This window comes from Harpia harpyja, unplaced genomic scaffold, assembly GCF_026419915.1.
Source record: "Harpia harpyja isolate bHarHar1 unplaced genomic scaffold, bHarHar1 primary haplotype scaffold_65, whole genome shotgun sequence".
NCBI classification, from domain to species: domain Eukaryota; kingdom Metazoa; phylum Chordata; class Aves; order Accipitriformes; family Accipitridae; genus Harpia; species Harpia harpyja.
Genome location: NW_026293416.1, coordinates 695,934 through 718,163, shown reverse-complemented (window position 1 = coordinate 718,163; position 22,230 = coordinate 695,934). Strand labels below are relative to the sequence as shown.

The 22,230-nt window shown below is 56.1% G+C and overlaps 1 protein-coding gene across 1 annotated transcript; it reads right to left on the bottom strand.

Annotated features, from left to right (window-relative positions):
* Positions 1 to 868: 868 nt before the first annotated feature.
* On the bottom strand, positions 869 to 20,800 carry LOC128138604 (adenylate cyclase type 10-like). Its single transcript, XM_052779803.1, has 23 exons — positions 20,699 to 20,800; positions 20,049 to 20,179; positions 19,344 to 19,468; positions 15,750 to 15,854; positions 14,590 to 14,628; positions 13,799 to 13,942; positions 12,864 to 13,069; positions 12,333 to 12,426; positions 11,927 to 12,015; positions 11,165 to 11,356; positions 10,929 to 11,050; positions 10,216 to 10,292; positions 9,723 to 9,912; positions 8,759 to 8,811; positions 7,179 to 7,331; positions 6,990 to 7,072; positions 6,266 to 6,532; positions 5,652 to 5,738; positions 4,932 to 5,209; positions 4,177 to 4,313; positions 3,180 to 3,296; positions 1,890 to 2,144; positions 869 to 1,191 (listed from the first exon to the last, which is right to left on the bottom strand). The coding sequence occupies exons 3-23, from the start codon at positions 19,459 to 19,461 to the stop codon at positions 869 to 871; spliced, it is 3,129 nt and encodes a 1,042-aa protein (XP_052635763.1). The 5' UTR covers positions 19,462 to 19,468; positions 20,049 to 20,179; positions 20,699 to 20,800.
* Positions 20,801 to 22,230: the final 1,430 nt, after the last annotated feature.

The window sequence follows — 22,230 nt, the reverse complement described above, 5'->3', positions numbered from 1 at the left end:
CGATTGCAGTTCTCACTTTTTATGGCCATATCTGCCTCCGTCTGTTGCTGGGTCTGCTCTTGTCGAGGCAGGGTCACTTTTAACTAACACTTGCCACAGGAGGAAGGGGTTTCACAAAAGAGTGCCCATGAATTGAGAGGCCAGTTAAAACATCTTACAGCAGAAATCTCAGTAGAGTTTGGCTGGTAACTGACTCGGCACTCCAGAATACCCTACCTCTAAATGTTTCATGGCTAATAGCAGCCATCTAATACAGAAGTTTGGCAAAAAAACCTCCCAACAACTCACCGTTGTCTCTTCCTCCACAGACAGATCACACAACACAGTATCATCCCAAACAGCACGGAGCCCAAGACTGCCACGGCGCTGTCCCGATCCAATATCGGGGAGGGTTCTTAAACGATCCCAAGAGCGAGATTAAGACACAAACGAGGTCAGATGCCGTACAACCTTACAAGTTTTATTTCCTATAACAACTGATAATAGCGACAGGACAGGGGGAAGAAGAAAGAAAAAAGTGGCAGGCCTAAGCAAGAAGACAGGAGAGATGCAGCAAGACTAGTTACCACCACCACGAAGCCAGCAACGTCCCGTTGACTCGATCTTGGTGCAGGTGATGGGGGTCCAAGTTCCAGGTTGCAGCAGACAGACGATGATGACAAGTCCCAGTTTCAAGCGCTGATTATCAATCCCTTGCAGTTCCTTTCAGTTCCTTTTTCCAGTCCCTTGCAGTTCCTTTTTCGAGGGAGGAGTACGCAGTTTTTCCGAAGAGTTCAGCCATTCCCACAGAGACTGCTAGCTTCAGGCGGATATGGTGATTTCTTCAGGGCCTTCAGCACGTACTCCCCACAGCAACAGGATGCTGAGGCTAGCAAATGGTCAGCTGTTCTCCTGCGAGCACCAAGGCCTCCCAGCTGTGAGGGTCACCCTGCTCAGCAGGGCCCTGACTGCTCCCTCCCTCCCAGGTTCTGGTGACGGTGAAGCGGTGGAAGGCAACAAAGTCCCCTTGGCCGCAGCTCTTGCATTTGTGCGCGTGCCGCTCCAGGAAGGCGGCGCACTTGCGGTGCAAGGCGACCCGCTGTCTCTCGGGCCACAGCTCGTAGGCAGCCTCCCGCGGCAGTGGGACACAGAAGACCAGCACGCCAGACTGCCGCTCCGTGGTCTTCTTGCTCGGAGAGGGTCTCTCCACACCTGCAGGGCAAAGGGCCTTTGCATCAGCCTGAGCTGGGGCCAGGGCTCAGGGCCGTCCCAGCCGGGGGCATGAAAGTCGTGCCTTGGTGAGCATCCTTAGCAGCAAACCGGTGCTACTGCACACCGAGCCTTGCAGGACAAGGCGAAAGGGCCCGCCTTGCCTTGCTGATGCTAGCACAGCCCTGGGGACACAGCGCTCAGCTGTGCTCCAGACAGGAGCTGGGGATGTTGCCGCCAGCCGAAGCAAGCCCCGGCCAGTGCTTTCTCTCCGCTCTTGGCAAGGCAGTCCCCAGCCTCCTGAGCTTCCCCTGCTGCACCACAGGGGAATCAAAGCTGAACAAAAGCCTCTCAAAGGGCCTGGGGCACTTTGGAGGGCATCTTTGATCTGGATGCCGCAGGCAACTGGGAGAGGATATCGGTGATTCCAGATGCCCTCCCGTGCCTGCGCTACGAGCAGCACTTGAAGGCAGAGGAGCAGAGGCACTTGGGACGGCTGGTGGGAACTTCCCTCCAGCGCAAAGCTAGTGTTCTTTGAGATTGACTTGTAAGATCTTTGAACAAGCCATCCCGAACCGCCATGCCTGCCTGAGCTCCACCCAGCCATTACTGGGGCAGAGGGGGGAAGTGCACCATGCCCTGGGGAGCCCCACCAGGACACAGCTGGGAGCTCCCTTGGCCTCTTTACTGCTACCACTTACCACTCCCTGCCTGCCGAGAGGTGCCTGGCCCCTTGGTAGGATCTCGGACATCTTCTGGCACCTCTGTGGTTTTCAGCCACTTAAGGATGTTGTCGCTCACCAGCATGTCCAACAAGCAATTCATCTTGTGCCTCATGCCATCAGGAAGGATGTGCGACAGCAGCTGGGTGGTAAACACTGGCCCGATGACAGCTGCAAACTTCAAAACCGTCTGCTTCAGTGGCTTTATCCGGTCCAGCTGGGCCAGCGCAATCTCTGTCAAAAAGAAGCAACACCTCTTTCTCTCTTGCCTGTTTCCCATGCTGAGGCTGGAGAGGCTGGAAAGTCTCAACACATGAAACGGGGTCGACTTTGGCCTCTTCTCCTCGGCACCGCACCTGCTGGGCAATTGCAACCCAGGGCAGGCGTCTTCAAAATGGCTCCGCACCTGTTGGAATCGCAGGCCACAAGGCCTGGGGAAGAGCGAGACGCTCAAACAAACACTCGCCCACCTGGGGTGAGGAGGGCAGGATCCAGCAGGTACATGCATCCATGATGCGCCCTACCACATCTGGAGTAGGCTTTTGCCCAACAGCGCGCACAGAAAACAGAGAACCTTCCCCACCGCAGAGGTGGACTCAGAACTCCCCACAGTGGCTCTCTTAACTTGGCCAGACAATACTATGCCTTTCGTTTGGTTTTCATTGTTTTGGGGGACAGGACGGGACGGGACAAAACAACTTAATAGCAGGAACGCTTTAGCATGACGTTTCTTCAAGGGTCATACAAATGGCTACGGCTAGAGAGGAGGGACAGTCGTTGACAGCTCCCCCATCCAGCTCCCCTGGCTATGGAGGGATTTCCGTGCCAATCCACAGAAAAAAACCAATGGATTTGGTTTGGATTAAGTGCCTTGAGAGCACCGTTAGCTGGGGAGCTTAAGAAGAGAATAGCGAGGGCAAAGCCGCGATCACAGCTGAGTCAGCGGCAAGTCAAAGACTTTTCCCAGCAAAGCATTTGTTTCTGTGAGAAAAGGGAGCCGTCCTAGTGTTGCACCAATAGCCTTTTCTCTCCTACCTGCTGCTGGAAAGCAGCCAGCAGGCTCACAGCTGGTCCACGCCCAGGAGGGGAAAATGGCTGCCCGCAACCCCAGGCCTGTTTCTGGTTGCACTGGAGCCACCTTCCCAGCAGAGCCCCCAAGCTGAGAGGGTGACTCTGCAGCACACAAACGCCCAGCCTCCCTCTAGCCAATGCCCCGCCAAGGGGCCCCAGCACAGCCGCGAGCCGGCAGAGCGGCTCTCGGTCCCTCACCTTTCAAGGTGGTGGGCAGCACCGTGTTCTCCGGGTTCACGTCTGGCCTGATGATGCAGACCCTGCCATCATTCCCCGCGCTGGAGCTCGAGGTTGCTGCGAGGGGTGAAGCCTCAACTGCAGAAGCTGGGTGGAGCAAGAGAACACGAATAAGGCAATGTGCAAAGTAACTTGCGGCTTGCAAATGTTTCAAAATTCGCCTGAGAGGGGACAAGTCCCACTTGACATGGTCCAGTGCAAGCGCAGGGACCTGCATGTGCTGAACGTGGTCATTAAGCACAGCAAAACAGTTCCCACTGCAAGCATTTCTTTGCATAGCCCTCCCGGGACAGACAGGTGTTCTGCCTTCAGACCAGCTTTCCCAAACAGCCCCTCAGTCAAAGCTTCTGGAGTGCCTAGGGGGCAACTGAATGCCCCGCGACAGAAAGCAGCAGCATTGCTGCCTTCGACAGGGCTACCTCCACAGCCAGGGAAACTGCCAGGGATCATGCAAAATGCAGCATCAGCCCTGGCTGTTCCCAAGGCCACAGCACTCCGGCTGGCATGGGGCGCTCGGTGGCATTGCCACCGTTTTCTTCCATTACCAGCACCCTTGTGGGGATTTATGGTTTTGAATTCAAGTTTCCCGGGCCCGTCCCTCGCCTCAAGCTGGGGTTTGTTCTCAAGTGAGCTGGTGTTGGGCCAGGGTAAATTCCATGCCCATTAGAACGCCTAAGAAACACCAGAAACACATGTGCTCTGGAACCATTTCCCCTGTTGTTTTAGCCCCCCAACCCCCGCCCCAAGAATTTAGGCCCCTCCAAGCCACCAGAACTCGCTAGCCCCTGCTTTGGCTGTCCCAACAGCAAGGCACGCAGGAGCCCACGCCTCCGCCAGACCACGTTCTGCACCGCTGCAAGATCTGACTCTGCCCAGACCCGCGGGGCAATGATGGGGCAAGACTGTGCTGCGGAGAATGCGCCACAGCAACTCGCTAGTCAGCAGCAAAGGTGCTTACTGATCAGGCTCTCCCAGTTGTCCTCTGCTTTTTCAGCCCGCCTCCGGGTGCGGAGCAAGAGCATGTCGTTGCAAAGAAGGCAGCCCAGCAGCTCCTTGCAGTAATACGGGATCCCCGAGCTTCTTTGGATCAGGAACCTGGACAGGAGCAGACACGGCAGTGACCACCACAAGGGGAGTAAGGTGAAACACGGTTCAGCGGCAAGTCACTTGGGCAATACAGGGTAGCCAGCATCTTTGTCATAGCTGCACCTCGCCTTTGAATGGGACAGTCCTCTGCTGGCTTAGGCTTTTGGGCCCCCCTGAAGCTCCAGCCTTCACTGAAGTCCATGGAAAAAGAATCGTGGACAACGGCCAAAGTGCAGAGCAGCGAGCCCTGCCTTTCCTCTCCTCAGGAGCCTAGATCCTCTCTGGCAGCAGGGCAGGCCTCTGCCCCAGGGCATCTCCCCCACAGCCTGGCCACCTAGACCAAGGCCTTTTCACAGCCCAGCCACGCCTGGGCTCAGGACTCTTCCTCCCTTCCTCTCTGTGCAGCCGCGAAGGGCTGACACCTCCCACGCTCTGTGTCTCGGCAGTGGCCCACTCTCAGCTCACGCCTGCCAGGACAAGGCATAATGAGCAACCCAGCTCCTAGAGTACTCCCTAGAGTCGGTGATGCTTCTAGTGGCCCTGCGCTCCCTTTCCTGGGGGCTGATTCCCGTCCGTGGTCTGCATAGGTTCAAGCCCTCAGGAAGAGCTCCCCCGCCTCGAACTTACCTCGCTAGATCTGTGCTGTCCACTCTAAGGTTCTGGCAGACTGTCTGCACCACAGCTGAAGGTTTCAGCTCATCCAGACGAAGATAGGTGATTTTCTGGGACGTTGTGTTGTCTGCTGCAGCTTTGCAAAAGCCCTCTGTTCTTGCGTAGCCCGGCGCTAAGCTCATGACCATGAAGTAGGAGACATTTCGGAGCACGGGTGACATGATACTCCAGGAGGCAGGGTCGATGAAATGGGCATTGTCAATGACGAATATGCCAAATTCTCCTCCAATGGTCTGAAAAAAAGCAGGATGTTCTGAGGGCAATCCAGTGGAATCCCAAGCATCTTGCAGGGGAGGAGATTGAGCCTCTGTCTCTTGAGAGGATGCTCGGAAGTCTCTCCCCAGCCACTTCCCTGCTCAGAAGCTTACTGACTCTTAATTTCTTTGAGATTTTAAGGTCACACCTAACACCACCTGACCTGCAGAAGGAGGCAGCTTGGGCAAGGGAATGCAGAAGCCATTGCTCCTTCTCCAGGGTACACTTGACAAGAGGAAAGTTATGGGGTGTGTTTGTGGGGCTGCGGGGGGGGGGGGGGCGTTCCTCAGGCCCTGAAGGGCGATGGCCCGGGCGTGTGGTCCTCCCACCCGCTCACACTGCTGTGGTGCAGAGCCCGCAGCCAGCAGGCTTGTTTTCTTTCTCTGACCCAGGAGGAAGAAAGGAAGGAGAAATGCTCACCTTCTCTAGCACTTTTGCCCAAGTCGAGTGCAACTCCTTTTTTCTTTCAATTCCACGCATCTCGCAAACCTTGTCCGAAACGGGAAACTGGCCAGAAAAGCAGAGTCAGGGAGGAGCATCGCTCTGGGGCTAGGCACACGAACCCACCAAGCAAGACCGCAGAGCAAACTGCCTCTGCTGGCCTCAGCACCTTACCTCTCCCCAGCACAGGTGCAAGGAGCCACAGTGGGGACTTCACCTGGAGCCTAAAGCAGAGGCCCTCTGCTGAGGGTCGCTGGCAGAGCTGGGGCTTGGGGGTGGGCTGAAGAGCTGGTTCTCTGCCTGTAGGACGCTTGGGCTGGCTGGAGCAGACCACTCGCCCAGCACCAGCCTCTCTCCAATGCCACTTCCAAGGTGCTGAACAGGGCACCGGGCACCGCCAGACGCAGCGTGGGACATGAACTCACCCCAGAAAGGGAGCCCCCCAGGGCCCAGGAATGGGAAACCTGTGCTATGACCCCCACGATTCCCACCCCTGAGCTAAGGCACTCCCAGCAGTGCGCCCCCACAACATCAGACCCAGAAAAGCTCACGAGAAGGCCTTCTCCAGGGCCAGAGAGGCCTCTTGCTCTCACCTCGACAAGGAAAATGTCATTGAGGAGGCAAAAGCTGCTCTCTTCAATTGTCCCTCGGAGCTCTGTCTGCAGCGTGCGCTGCCTGGCACCGCACTGTTCACAGTCCTGGAGGCCCAGGGCCCTGGCCATCAGCGTACGGATGGCACAGAAGGACTGCTTCATGTTGACCTCTAGCAGTTCCATGGCAACTACCCTGCCGTGCAAAAGCAAAGGGGACTGAGATCCCCAACAGCCCAAGCCTTCTAAGACAAAAGGGGTGCAGATGCCCTTGGGGGGGGGGGCTTGTCAGCCACTCGTCTCAAAGTGCTTCCCAGAGGAGGCCAAGCTTTTCGCTCCTCATACGAGAAAGGGCACAGAGGGGCAGTTGCTGCCAAGCCACCGGGAGAGCCGGGTCCAGACTCTTGTGTCTCCCCAGCGCCGGCCCAGGTCTCGCTACGTCCCCCTGCAGAGGAACTCATGGGGCTAAGGGGCAAGGATGGAGCAAGTGGCGGCTTTGCCTTTGGGCTCCAGACCTTAGCAGCCTGCTTCCCAGACCACAGGAAGGCTTTTCTGCCCCAGTGCTCCTTCTGGGAAACAGGCAGAGGGCAAGCAGGGCTTCCGAGACAGGCCACCCTGCTGTCTGTTGGGTCTGGAGTCAGATGAAAAGCATTGGGCTTGGGCTCTTTCTTTCTCTCTGTGCCTGGCCCAGAAGTGAAGGAGGAAAGGGCATGGCTCAAGAAGCCACCTCCAGCTCCCCAGAGATGTAGAGGCGGGAGCAGAGCATGCAGGTGCTCCTAGGGAGTGTCTCCAGGAGGCTTTCTCGAGAGGCTGCAGTCCAAGGGCCAGGCGCACCGGCAGAGGGGACGGAATGTTCTATGGCTGCCAGGTGATGGGCAGGGGCAGCGTCCCAAAGCTAGAGGTCAAAAACCTGTACCTGTGGCCAGCAGCCTGGCCGAAATAGGCCAGTTCGGTAAGTAAGTGGCTCTTTCCGGAGCCCATCGTCCCTCAAATGCCAGGATGTGCCTTTGTCCTAAGTCCTCGTAGGCTTTCAAGCAGCTGCCAAAGAGGTCAATCTCCTTCTCCCGACCTGTGAAGACAAACAAGAAAACCAGCTGCTGGGTGTGCTGAAAAGCAGAGAGATGTCACTTTGGCTGGCACCCTCCACTGCAGTTCCCTGTCCTGCCACCACTTCCACCAGCCTGCCTACAGCCAGACCTCCTTCCTGCCCTCTCATCCCAGCTTTTTTACCTCTGCCTTCCTCAGAGCGGGAGGGGGCCCGCCTGCCCCACAGCGCAGCTCCTATGCCTTCTTCCCCGTCCCACCACCCTCTGCCCTCCCACAGGCACAGAGGTTCAGCTGGCCCCATGCAACTCCCCGCAGTGATCCAGCACAAGACTGGAAGAGATGATGCGAGTTGCTGCAGCATCTCCTTGCTGTAGCATGAGCCACAGGGCAATTCCTGGTAGCCGAGGCAGCATCTTCAGTGTCTTTTGGCTGGGCTAGAGTGAATTTTCTTCAGTGATAGCTCCTACAGTGCTATGGTTTGGATTTGTGACCAGACACGGGTGTTGCTAACACAACGCTGTTTCGGTTATTGCTGAAGAGTGCTTGCACAGCGTCAAGGCCTTTACCATTTCTGATGCCGCCCCGCCAGCGAGCAGGCTGGGGCACACAAGAAGCTGGGAGGGGGCACAGCCACGACAGCTGACCCCAACTGCCCAAAGCCCTATTCCATACCATATGATGCGGTGCTTGGCAAGAAGAGCTAGGGGAAAGAGGGAGGAAGGGGCGACGTTTGGAGTTACGGCGTTTGTCTTCCCAAGTCACCGTTATGCATGATGCAGCCCCGCTTTCCTGGAAATGGCTAGACACCTGCCTGCCAATGGGAAGCAGGGAACGAATGCCTGATTCGACCTTGCATGCTTGCACAGCTTTTGCTTTACCTATTAAGCTGTGTGTGTCTCAGCCCAGCACTGTTCTCACTTTTACCCTTCTGATTCTCTTCTCCATCCCACTGGGGGCAGCGAGTGGCTCTGTGGGGCTGAGCTGCCTCCCGGGGTTAACCTGTAACAGGGCCCAAAACCTCCAGCAAGACACCGCGTGATTAAAGGCACCCCGTGTGTCCTGACGTTTCCATGTCTACACCCAGATGATGCCAAGAAAGGATCTCTGAGGAGTACAAGGGGGAGAACCCACCACCGGAACTCTCCGTCAGTCTGGCAGAAGGCAATCTCTTTCCTGATCCCAAAGACATAGCCCCCAGGTGTGAGCAGCTCCGTAGCTGAAAGGTACCTTCGTACCAGGTCTGGAGCACGGCAAGGCAGCACCAGGCGCCTCACCCTGCTTTCCACCCCAAAGAGATCAACCAAGTAGGGGCCAAGAGAGGCCGCACTTCCTTAGGGCCGCTGCAGGCAACACCATCCCCGGCAAAAGCTTCTCCCTTCCCAGCATGGCACTAGAAGTTACCGAGGGGAAGAAACTGGGCTTCAGAAGAGCAAGGCATTCTCCACCTACCCAGTAAGGGGGCGTACTCTGACCTCTTCTTGGCAAGACCCATGCCAAATATGCTAGAAGCAGGGGAAAAGAAAACACAAGTCAATTAGCTGGTGAGAAGCCAGGGGACACAGAGAAGCAGCCTGGCGTAGAGGGGCAGGATGTGCTCCTCGTGCACCTGCTTTTCTTGCGAGCAGCATGTTTTCCCCTGTATGCACCCCCACCCATAGTTCAAGCTGCACGCTAGGACAGCTTCAAGCATAAAGAAGCCCAACGGCCATGGCAGGACAGGAGAACGTATCAAGAGTCCACCACCAGAGGCCAAACCAAGAGACATCGGAGACATGTGAAAGGAGCCAGGGCGTGCTGTTGGCTAGCACACGCTGGCAAAGAGAAACAAGTGTCTTGGAAAGGAGGACTTGTGTCACTGAACGGGTTGGGATGCCAAGCACCTTAGCACCTTTGGCTCAAGTCCTCCTGTAGTTTCCAAGAGATGGCAATGTTAACATTCAAACCGTCATCCAAAGAGAAGGTCAAATCCTGGCCCAGAGGAAGAGCTGACATTTCAGCAGGAAGACATGAGGAAGAGTGTCCCCATGGTCCACATTTCCCCATGGGAACCAGGCTGGCCCAAAGCTTCCTGCTCGGAAGCAGCCGGGACAAAAACCTCCTTGGGTCAGCATTACCAGGGCACGTGGTGGAGCAAGCACAGTTGAAAGCCATTTGGACAGAGCCTGCAAGGCCAGGTTGTGTCTGCCAAGACAGGCAAACCTTCCCCATCCCTGTGGCTTCGCTCCCGCTCTCTTAGCAGCAGGAGACAGCAGGGGAGAGAGGCAAAAAGCCTCCCGCGCCAGGGCTTCTCACCGTCTCAGCCACAGGCAAGGGAGACCAGCTTGGTCTCTCTCTGCCTAATTCCTCTTTGCTGGCCAAGGCTGCACCCTTGATGCCACAATCCCCTCATCCAGCCCTCTCAGAGGTCACTCACCTCTTCTTGGTGATCCCCACATATTGATAGACAGTGCCAGGATGACTGAGGCCTTTCATCTTTCTCTCCGGCAGCTCCTTGAAGTAGTAAGGGGGCAGCCGAGAGGAGGCGTAGGTCACTGCATCACAGGACACCAGCCCAGGGTAGTGCACCATCATCCGGGCTGCCAAATTCACCTTCTGGCCAATGACTGCCAGAGAGAGAGAGAGCGCGCGTGCGTTGACATCTCCGTGCGACCAGCCCCGTGGCGCCCTTCCAGGCCAATGGCTGCCTCACCTCCAGCACAGGCCAACCCCACAGCGGGATCAGCAGAACCCAGGGGAACAAACGGCCACAGAGCCCATTCTCCTGCCATGGGCCAGGACCTGCACTGCCTGGGCCGCTCCTGACCGGCTGCTGGGAAAGCCCTCTCCCAGCCCGCCTTCCTCTTCCAGAGTCCTATGCTTAAGCAGGCCCATGCCAGCCTCCCGCACCTCAGACGCACGCCTCCTACCTGTGTATTCATGCCTCAGAGGGTGGCCGGTGACTCCGCAGAACACCGTCCCACTGGTAACTGCAACAGACACCGCCCTGGCACACAGGGAAACAGCGCAGCTTCAGCAGCGCCCCAGGCGCAGTCCTGCCCGCCCAGATTCATCCCTTCCCGCACCTCCCCTCGGCGCTAGCCTGGGCCACCCGCCATCCTGTCTGGCCAGCGTGGGTCTTGGGGACGTGGAGAGCTCAGGGGCGCAACATACCCACGTTGCAAGGGACAAAGGATGGGGTAGAAGGCACGTGGGAAGTTTTGGACGCTTCCCCTGAGGCCACATTCCCTGAGCTGCAACCTGCAGAAGGCCACAGCCCTCTCGTGAGCAAAGAGGGAGGGAAGAAGGCACCCATGATGTCACTGCCTGCGATGGCAGCAACCTGAGATCAGGCGGCTGGACCCCATCCCGTTCGTGGGCCAGTCGCCCAGAAGGGCCTGCCTCTGGCACCAAGGAGCCTCTCGCCCTTGCAAGGGCTCGTTCCAGCACGGTGGCTAGCAGGGTGTGCTTGGAGGGACTCCGCCTGGCTGCCAAGGGCTAAGTCCGGGGCTTGCCTGCCACCTCCCAGGGCACTGGCCTCCTTCCTGCCAGGGACGAGGCAGAGCAAGCTAGAAGACACGTCTCTTTCTGGGAAGCCCCCTTGCGCCATCCCAGGCAGCATGCACCCCCACCACACGCTCACTCTGTTTCCATGAGCATCATGGAGCAGGAATTGAAGATCTGACTAGCACTCTGCAAGGCGTGAATGCTCTCGTAGGGCAGCTTTTCTCCGCCGAGGCCAAACACACAGAGGAACACGCAGCCCTGCCAAGGACAGATGCAGCACATCTTGCTACAGTGCCTAAGAGGGAGCCTCTCCCTCTTGCTCACCGCCCACCCTCTCAGGGTGGGGGGAAGCGATTGCTCCCACACACTCACTTTATCAAACAGGACGATTTTGTTGATTTCGCCTTTGTGAGGACAGAGGATTTCCAGCATCATCCTGCTGGCATCGTGGACGGCGGTGTGGATGGCCACTGTGTTGATACCTGCAGTCAACTGCAGTTGGACGAAGAGGCTGGTGACTGGCCGTAGCTCAGAGAAGAGTTCCAGCGGCACTCTGTCATCAAGCTGGAAGACAAGAGCACGATGGCTTCACCAGCCTGCTCTCCCGGGGGCTTACTCCCCATACCAGATACCGAGGGAGAGCAGGCATACTGGCAATAGCAGGTACTACCCGAGGAAGGGCTAAATCCTCCTCTCGGTGCAAATGGCGGGCAGGCTGCCCAGCCTGTGGCAGGCAGATACCGAATCGTTAACGCAAATGACAAAGGAGAGAAAGTTGCTCCGGTAACACCCCATCCTGGGACAAGTATGGACATGAGGGGCGACCCGCAGGGATGCTCTGGGGACTTCAGTGCAACCTCTCCTTTATCCCACTGTCACGACCGCAGCACATCCAGAACCATACCCACAGAAAAGACAGACAGACAGAAGTCTGCCTCCCACCACCCATATCTCTCTGAGAACAACACACGCAATGGTGCAGCACCAGTGCCCCCTGGCTCAGTTTCCCCGCGTTGTCTTCTCAGGGTGCGTTTTCTTCTGTTTGTCTGTTCTCGTGAGAACTCCATCTCTGCAATGCACCACTTCTTCTGCCCTCCAAAAATGCAGCCCCCAGCAGTGGTGGCCTGGACGTACCTTCCTGAGAGCAGCTTCTGATATGTACTTGCTAAGCATGTCGTGCGCATTAGGGCCGCTGGGCAGGGGAAGAGCGGGCCTCATGGCACCTGAGGAGAGAAAAAGCAGGTGGTTGCTGGGAGGATGGGACTACGAGGTATTGGAAAGCAGGGGCTGGCACTGGAAACGGGGGAGAAAGAGTCTTCTGCGTTTGCTCATGTTGCCACCTCCAGATGCTCACGGCAGTGCTGTCCCCTGGAGGGAGAAGGCAGCAGCAGCCACTGCCCCAGCTGATGCACACAAGGGCCAAAAGCATGAGTGCTAACCGAAAGGAGGAAGAGGGCGGGGGTGGTTCCTCTCTGGCCCCTGAAGCAGCCAGGCCCCACCTTTCCAGGCAATCTGCGAACAAGGTGAAGTTGGCACTCACCTTCCCCTTCCAAGCGGCGGCTCCTTGGGTGTTGCACAAGCTTGCGTAAAGCGTCTTGGCATTCTGACCAAGACATCCGATCCATGCCTGTAACCTGAAGACACACGGCGTGAAGGCACTGCCACTGGCCTCCCCAGGAGTCCCAGGGGACAAAGCCCGCCCTCCACCGTCACTGCCCAGAAAAGGGGAGAACAAGCCCACCTGGCTGGATGGGACAGCAGTGCTTCCTCAGAAGCACCGGAGCTGGGCAGGCATCATCCAAGCATCCCCCAGCTGTCAACCACAGCGCCATGACCCACAGAGGATATTGCTGGTGGGGCCAAAACCCTCCCAGTGCCTCCCGACCCCTCAAACCAAGCAAGCCCAGCCCACTGTTACCCCTGAGATGGAAGGACAAGAGCTTCAGCTGCCTACCCACTTCCACAGCTCCAACTCTCTCCACATCCAGCTCCTCAGCCTTCTGACACCTCCCTCCTTCATGTCCAGGTCTGGGTCCTCAAAATGGCTCTACAGGCCATCCCATCCACCTACCTTCACAGCTCTTTTGCCTGCAGGGCGCCTGGTCCTGAGCCGGTGCTGCTCACAGAGCTCCCAGGAGGTGGCCGAGAGGATTACTTCACCTGCGTTCGCAAGCTCTTCGGCCTCACGAACTTCATCCAGGGCCTGGCCACAGATCAAGAAGTACTGCCGCCTCCTGTCTCCGACTAGCAGGAGGTCCATGGGCCCTGCAGAGATCCCTGGTGAGAGAGAGAGGGAGAAGCAGCACTGACACAGGGAAGATTTGGAGCTCTACAGCCCCCAGCATCTCAGCTGTTCAGAACCTAATCTGAAGCCCAGTGGGGAGGGCATTATGGAAGGGGAGGGCATCCTCCATCCTCCATCCTCCTCAGGGGCATACTGACACAGGTCCCTGAAACGGGTGTCTAGAAATAGACAGTGTGTTGAGAGTGCCGGGTGTCTTAGCCAGCTGCCTGCCCAGAAGCCCAGCAGCCTGCCCAGAAGCCCAGCAAACCAGGCGGGCTTGATCACTGCCTGCTCCACCAACATGCAGGCAGGTTGTAGCTGTCTGCTTGAGAACACACGACAGCCTGCCAAAGCCCTTCCCAGAGCCATGTGCAAAGCAGCTCCCCTTTGCTCTTTGTGAGAGGCAGGGGAGAATCCAGCAGGGCAAAGGATGCAGAGCTGCCCCCACCTGAAAAAATGGAAAGATAACTACCTCCCACAGACATCTGTGCTAAATCAGACATTCAAGGACCCTCATACTTGATCTGACGCCCGCTTTGCCTTTAAGCTTCCTCTGCAGTTGCAAACGCACGCAAACCCAGCAGGCCTGGTCTCCCATCCCCACCCAGACTACAGCTGGCCCCTTAAATGCTCGCAGGAGATGCTTTCCTTTGGCACTAGCCCCAGTACGGATCCCCCCATTCCCTGCCAGCGAGAAGCACCCCGTGCCACAGCGCCCGTACCTATCTTCAGTCGGACCTTCTGACCCACGTGCGTGTCACGATTCCCATACTTCCTCTGGATCTGCCGGCTACATTGCAGCACCAGGCTGATGGTCTTAGCCAGCTCCCGGGGTGGTGCTCTCCACAGCACCAGCACAGCATCCCCTGGGGAAAGTGAGGGAAAGGTAAAGGCTCTGCTGAGACCTGACTCTCCCCAACCTACGCTCAGCGGCAGGGACAGCAGAAACTGGCCGACGTGCTGAGGAAGATGGGCCTGTGGGAGGGCATCGTCCTGGAGGGCCAAACCCTGGGCACCGGCACACCGCTCCTCTCCCGGGCCAGCCTCAGCGGCCGACAGCCGGCAGCGGTGGCACCCCCTGCCCCGAGCGCTCCTCTGCAGCTGCAGCACACCAGGGCCACCTCCTCCCCTCGCAGCCTGGCAGCCCGAGCTCCGCCATCACCAGGGCCTCCCTGCCCCTCACCACCACCCCGACACACACCTTTGGCTGTGCTTTCTAGGGGGTCTCCTCCTCTCAGTGCTTCCTTGCCCCCACCCCCAGCCCAGGGTCCTACCAGCAGGGGCAGAATGAGGGAGACCACAGCCCTTGCCAAAGCCAAACCGGAGGCAGGCAGGCCCAGGGAGAAAGCGAAGCCTGGAGAAAGGGCACTGCACGGGGGGTGCGTGAATGGCCAGGAAGCTGGCTCAAGGTGCTGCACAGAGCCTCTTGAGAAGGAGAGCACAGCAAACGGCCGCCACAACGCTTAAATGCCGCAGGTCAGCACACGTGGGCATCATCGTCCTGCGTACATACCAGCAAACTTAAAGATGTCTCCTCCAAAAATCAGCATCTCTGCAGACAGAGAGAAGGAAAGGAAGAGCCATGTGGGCACCTTCTTCCAGAAGCCACAGAGCAAGCCCCTCTACCCCGAGAGGAGCACCCAGGTGAGGGTGCACCGTGGGGCACAGCTCAGGAAAGCACCGCTCTGGCCTGCCTCCCAGGCTCACAGGGGCCACAGCCCTGGTATGTGCACAGCAGGCAGGGAGGCAGGGCTGCGAGCTGCCACCAGATCTCAGAAAGGTGGAGGCTGGAAGGGACCTCTGGGGTCCATCTGGTCCAACCCTGCTGCTCAAGCAGGGCTGCACAGAGCCAGCTGCCCAGGACGGTGGCTAGATCATTTTTTCATAGCTCTAAGGAGGGAGACTCCACAAGCTGCCTGGGCAACCTCTGCCAGCGCTCAGTCACCCTCACACTCAAAAAGTCTTTCCTGACATACAGAGGGAACGGCCTGTGTTTCAGTGCATGCCTGGGGCATGGCCTCTGCTCCTCACACTGGGCAGCACTGGAAAGAGCCTGGCTCTGTCCTCATTGCACCCTCCCTTCAGGTTTTAGACACATTACTAAGATCACCCCCCAAGCCTTCTCTTCTCTAGGCTAAACAGTCCCGGCTCTCTCAGCTTTTCCTCATAGGAGAGATGCTCCAGACCCTTCATCATCTTTGAGGACTCTCTTGCTTTGCTCTACAGGTGCTGCCAAAGAGGTGGCCACAATGTGCTCACGGTCAGCTTAGAAGGGTCAAGATGTCCCCCGTGAAAAGGGGCTCGTGAGGGTGTCACAGACACACACACACACAGAGACACACACACGTATATCAGCGCCAGCATCCTCAGGTCACTCGCACGCTGGCACTTGCTGGATGCCCCCAGCCTGCTCTGGGCACTAATGCATCACCAAGCCGGGTGTTCATGCCAGAAGCACAGAGGAAGCTGCTGAGAAAGCGGGTGCCTCCTCGGCCACAGTGGGGAGCAGAAAGGACCTGTGCCGGTCTTGATTCACCAGGACACCCTGGCTGCTCTTGCTGTTCCTGCAGCCCTTGCAAGGAGACAGGACCAGGCTGCCCAGCATGTCTACCTCCACCCTCCATGAGCAGCCTCATGGCCCGCTGCCAGACAGTCCCGCGGCACGGCTCTTACCCTCCAAAATGTCACACAGGTAGTCATTGAGGGTTTGCGCCAGCTCATCAGTGCCTCTGTCTGGGCCGCTCCTCTGGATGAATTTCTCTGTCAAAGCAGTGAAACCTCTAACAGGGACACCCAGAAGTCAGGAAATGCCCACGTGGGCCAAAGGACCCGGCAGCCAGTTCCATGCTGCCCGGCCCGAGAACCTGTAGGTCACACCTTCCCACGCGCTGGCTCAGTGCTGGCGGTGGCAGCGGTTGACCGCCCAACATAACCTGTCCCCCTCTCTTTGGGCATCCCAGCAGAAGACCTCAGCAGTGACAAGATGGCCACTCTGTCTGAGGCGCCGGGGCAGGGCTCCAAAGGGCCTAGTGTGTCCCAAAAAGGCTCGTGTCCGTGGTTGCTCCTCCCTGCTCCCCCCACCTGAAATATCCGCAAAGAGCAGCACTCCGTGGACAGTCTGAATGGGATTGTCACTCCTGAGACAGTCCTCAACAATGAGACTGGGGAGGAAAGCTGCTGCTTTCTCCAGCTGTGAGTGGTAATGGTTCCTCTCCCAGGCAGAAGCCATCATCAGCGCCCTGTGGCACACGGGGTACCTCAGGAGAAGATGGCCGTGCCCAGCTGGGAGGACGAGGACCTCACCACACAGTGCGACTTGCACAGTGAGCCCGGGGCCTCTGTGCGGGACAACTGGCCCTCCGCCCTCACGGTGGTGGTCACAATCACCTGGCAGTGACCTCCTCTGTAGGTCATCACTTACTTACCCATCCTCTGTCCTCAAGCAACACAATCAGCTAGCAGCGACATCCTCTGTGTCATCGCCTGCTGAGCAGCTGCCGCCGTGGTCCAGTCTCCCTCCTTGACGCTGAGCCGCTGACTCGGAGGCAGCCAGCGCCACCCCACTTCTTGGAGGACAGTGCCGAAGGGAGGCTTGCGCAGCGACCCGTTGCTGAATTTGCAGCGACCTAACTAAGGCCTTGCACCCTAAGAAAGGGTCTTTGGAGGCTCCAAATGAGGCTTCGTACCCTAAATGAGGAGTTTGGCCCCTAAGATGAGGCTTCGGGCCCTCCAGATGAGCATTTGGACCCTCCAAATTGCAGACTGGATCCTAAAAAGGAGGCTTTGGAAGCTAAAACATGAGGGTTGGGGCCCGAAAATGAGCCTTCGCACACTGTAAATAAGGCTTTGGCCTCTACAACGGAGCCTTTGGCCCTTCCAAATCAGGCTTTGGGCCTTCAGAATGATGCTCTGGGCCCTCAAAAAGTCTTTGCACCTGAAGAGTGGGGCTTGGAACTGATGAATGAGGCTTGGACCCTAAAAATGAGGCTTTGGACCATAAGAAGGAAGTTTTCAACCCTGGAATCGAAGTTTTGGACTCTAAAACTGAGGCTTTGGGCCCTAAAAGAGGGGTTTGGAGCCTAAAAATGCGGGCTTGGAAACGCAGGATGCAGCTTGGACCCTCAAAGCAACTGGCTGGATCCCAAAGGCTTTGGAGCTTGAAAAAGCAGTTTTGGAAAGCCTAAAAAGGCTGCTTTGGGCTCTAAAAAGGAGACTTTGCCAACTGCAGCAGAGCCTCTGGACCATCAAAATGAGTCTTTGGAGTCTAAATATAGACTTTGGACCCTAATGTGAGGCTTTTATCCCTAAAAGCGAGGCTTTGGGCCATAAAAATGTGGGTTTGCGCCCTAAAAGTGAGGCTTTGGATCCCAAGATGATGGTTTGGAGCTTAAAACTGAGTCTTTGGGCCCTGAAAAAGAGAATATGGGCTCTGTAATTGGTTTTGGACCTTACAACTGATACTGGGGGTGCTAGAAATGAGGGGTTGTACCCTAAAGTTGCAGGTTTGAGCACTTTTGTGAGGCTTTGGGCCTCAAAATTAAGGTTTGGTTCCTAAAAAATACTCTTCAGACCTGAAAATGAAGCTCTGGGCCCTGAAAATTTCAACCATAAAAATGAGGGATCCTAAAAATGCATATTCAGACCCTCCAAATGGGCCTCTGGAAGCAAACAATGAGTTATTAGACCCTCAAAATGAGGCTTTGGAATCTACATATGAGGGTCTGGGCCCTAAAAATGAGGCTTGGGGCTCTAAAAGTGGGGGTTGTACTGTAAAAGGGGGGGTTGGACCTTAAAAATGGGTATTTGGACCCTTGAAATGTGGCTTCAGGACCCTAACGATAAAGGGCTGGATTGTAAAAATGATTCTTTGGACCTTGAAAATGAGGCATTGGGCCCTGAAAATCAGGTTCGGACCCTCAAAATTTGAGTTTAGAGACAAGGTTGTGGACCCCGAAATGAGGCTCTGGAGCTTCTAAATAAAGCTTTGGACCATCAAAATGAGGATTTCTTAACAAAAATAAGAGTTGGGACCCTAAAATGAGTATTTGGACACTCAAAATGAGGCTTTGGGACTTAAAAATGTGTATTTGGGCCTTATAAACGAAGCTTTGAACTCTACAAAGTGGCTTTCAGTCCTAAAAATGAAGGTTTGAAACCTAAAAATGAGGCATACTACCCTAGAAGAGAGATTAAAACCCTAAAAATAAGTCCCTGGGCCCAAAAAGTGAGGCTTTGGACCATAAGAAGGAGCTTTTCAACCCTAGAATCAAAGTTTTGGACTCTAAAACTGAGGCTTTGGGCCCTAAAAGAGGGGTTTGGAGCCTAAAAATGCGGGCTTGGAAACTCAGGATGCAGCTTGGACCCTCAAAGCAACGGGCTGGATCCTAAAAGTGATGCTGCTCTATAAAAATGAGATACCTGCTCCTGTGCATGTGGCACCCCTGGTCCTGGTCCTGGCCCTGCTCCCTCCCTTGCCCCAGCTGCCCCTGGCCCACCTCTCACCTGTTTCTCCTGAGGCCGCTCAGCCTCTGCCCTCTCCGGCAGAGGAATTTGGCCACAGGTGACATCACAAGCATCTGCACAAGCCAGGCTCCTGGGCCTGCCCTGTCGGCAGTGACATAAACACCACCACAAGATCCTAAAAATGAAACTGTGGCTTCTTAAAAAAAGGCCATGGGTAATGAAAGGCAGGTTTGGACCCTCCAAATGAGGATTTCAGCCCTCAAAAGCAGGCTTTGTCACTGCAAAGAATGGGGGAGATGCTACAAATACGCTTTGGACCCTGACAACAAGGTGAACCTATTGGTTCCTCTGTGGCCCCCCGAAATGAAGCTTTGATGCCAAATACAGGGCTTTGAGCACTACATTTGAGGCTCAGAGCTGTGAAAGACGGGTTTGGACTCTCTGAATGAGGGTCAAGGCCTTAAGAATGGGACTTTGCTCCCTAGAAATGGTGCTTTAGAAATGAAAATGAGGCTTTGAACCCTGAAATGAGGTTTGGGGCCCTCAAATGATGCTTTGGTACCAAAACCTAAGGCTTTGCACCCTAAAAATGGGTCTTTGGATGCTCAAAATGAGGCTTTGGGCCCTTAAAATTGCAGACCGAATCCTAAAAATGAGCCTATGGTCCATGAAAAGGAGGATTTTGTCCCTAAAAAAGAGGCTTTGGAAGCTAAAAATGAGGCTTTGGGCCTGAAATGAAGCCTTTGGACTCTCCAAACAGGGCTTGGCACCTTCATAATCAGACTTGAAGAAATCGTTACTCACCGGATTTAGTCCTCATCACGACCATCACTCTTCTTAGCAACAGAGGGGAAAGCTCTGGATGACAAAGGATATCAGGATGCGCTCCAGAAAGAAAAGACCAGTGCAAGAAGATCCCCATCACCTAACTGCAAAGGAATAATTCTAGCTCAGTGAAATGGGTACCCAAAATGAAACACACGGAACAGCATCCATCATTGAAACTCTTTCAGTGTCAGTTTTAACTGCTGCAGATCTGCAGGCAGACAAACTTACTGTCACTGTCACAGGGCCCCAAAAGGAGTAATAATTAGCAAACAGAAACTCTACCCATAGCCCATATCTATCTAGCCTTTCAAGGTAAAACAGCTCAGCCTACAGCTCTGAAGATATAGACCAGTCCACACTTACATCCTGGGTCTACCTGCTCCATGATCTGTCTAGAAACTGAAATCACAATCACCTTTGAAAGAGGAGGGAACCTGGGGGGAAGGGGGTTGAAAGGAAGACATTGGTGGAAAAAAGGAAAAGCGTGGGCACGCAATTCAAAATGGAAGGAGCCAAGTTATCCCAAAGACCAGCTCAGGCCGACTCGCTTTTGCTGGCAAAAAGCTGTGCAGCTTGGAGGAAAAAAAGCAGACTTTGGTGCTGGGATGCACACAAATGTCTGAGTTCAGATCTGAAACAGCAGAAAAACCTTGTCAGGGCTCCTTTCCACCGTCCTCCTACCTGGGTGCATGCTGCAACCTCCTTGTTTCCCTGAAGTCCTCCCAGACTAACAGGGACGTGGCATCTGTCCAGTCCACATGCCATGACGAAGAAACAGTTCTAATCGTGGAGCGGGTAGCAGATAACTGCATCTGCAGAAGCAAAGGGGCAGCCACGCCTCAGCTTCCGAGATGCCCAAAGCTGCCCCAGGAGCCCTCGGTGCCCCAGCATTTGCTTGGCCCTGAAGCCCCAGGCACAGAAGGGAAGGACAGTGGTCAGCCCCTGTGGGGAGAGGGACGGGGCTCCGTCCTTCCTTCTGGCCGCAGGAGGATGCCCTGGGCCACCCCAGGACAGGGTGTCTCTCCTCCTCAGCCCCAGGGGAAGGCGAGGCCTGAGGAAGGCCCCGGGTGCTGGGCTCAGCACGGGCGGTGTGACCGGGGCCAGAGCCCTGTCTCCTGCCGGGTGCCGGCCTGGCCGAGGCCAGCGGCTCCCGTCACGCAGCTCCTCCCGCCCGGGGCTGTGGCTGGAGCCCAGACAGAGCCGCCTTTTGGGGAAGACTTGTCGATCCAGAGCGAATCCAGAGCAGATCCCCTCCTGTCCTCTCATGTCCCCTCCCTGAGGGGGCCCAGACCCCACGAGCAGACCGAGGGAGGGCAGACCTGCGCACACACCTTGCGCTGCTGAGAGAACAGCTCCAGGTGAAATGGCCCCTCTTGCAGGCCGTCTCTCCGCAGGCCCAGTGTCCCGGCTGGCTGAGGAGCAGCTGCCCTGGCGGGGGGCAGCTGGCGCAGGGCAGCTCTGTGAGGAGAGGCCCGGGCTGCCCCGCCCGCCCGGCAACAGCTGCGCCATTGGCCACGGCTGAGCCAATCAGCGGAGCCGGTGTTGGCCTGTCAGTCACTGCCGACCTGGGGCGGGGCCGGAGGGGGCAGAGGCGGAGTGGCCTGAGGAGAAATGGGGGAGAGACGGGGTGGGGCAGCCGGGGCAAGGGGGGGACCAGGGCCAAGGCCAAGGCCAAGGCCAGGCCCAGGGCAGGGGCAGGGGCAGGGGCAGTTCCAGTGGCAGGGGCAGTTGCAGGGGCAGGGGCAGGTGGTCTCGCAGTGTGGACGGGCCCGGGGGAGACCTGGAGACCTCATCACCCGTGGGCCCTGCCGTGGCCCAGCTCACCAGCCCTGGGCCCGAGTGCGCAGCCCCAGGAACAACCCCAGCACCAGGGTCAGAGCAGCTCCTGCTGCTGCCCCGAGGGTCGCCAGCCCTGAGCCAGTGTGCAGGTATCTGAGCTGGGATGAGGTGGAAGTGGCGCGCGCAACAAACTTTACAACTCGGAGAGTGAGTTCTAAAGCAGGCGTGTTTATTTCAGCGCTGGGTACACGGGGGATCGCTCCACCTATCGTGCACACCGTAAAGCTCGTTAGTGAAGTTTAAATACATGTGTGATATAAATATTCATCATATTTCCAGGAAACCTTATTCATTACATTTCCGAGAAATAATTAACATATGCAAATGCCCTTGGCGCAGTCGCAGTTGTTGCCTTGGGTGGTCGTCGGGTGTTCTTCGGGGGTCTTACCATCCTCTTCCTTGCTTAAGCGTTCTTTACCCTTTTCAATATTTTGATATTAAACTTCTGTTTTTCCTTTGTTCTTCTTGTATCTTTCATGCCAAGTAATCTTTGACCTCCAAAAGTGCTGTTCTCATGCCAACAAACCACCCCTTATCTTCTTACTTGCATTCTTAGTTTCCCTCGTCCTTGAGTCCATATGTCTGTTTTCCTGTGTTCTCACAAATCTATCTACACATCCTTTAATTACTTCTGAGTTACAGGATGTCTTATCTCGTTAAAGGAAACCATATATTCTGCTTATACCTACTTATTGCTTACAAACTACAAAATATAATTGACATCTGGAATATATCTCAAGTACCATCTATCAGAAGAGCCTGGAAAACAATTCATGGAGAGGAGGCGATGGAAGAAGGTACAGTGTATGTGACACCTGGGATTAACTGGCACCCTCTGTTTCCTATCTGGGTCAGTACTGTACTTGCAGATGTGTTGTCCCACAAGCGGGGGTCGGTACCCAGTGTGCAGTAAGCCAATCTTACACGCAGAGCCGAGAAATTTGTTTCTTTCATGTCTGCGCAGAGATGGGTGCTGGGGGGTAAATCCACAAAGCTGGCACACCACACCAAAGAAGAACAATGT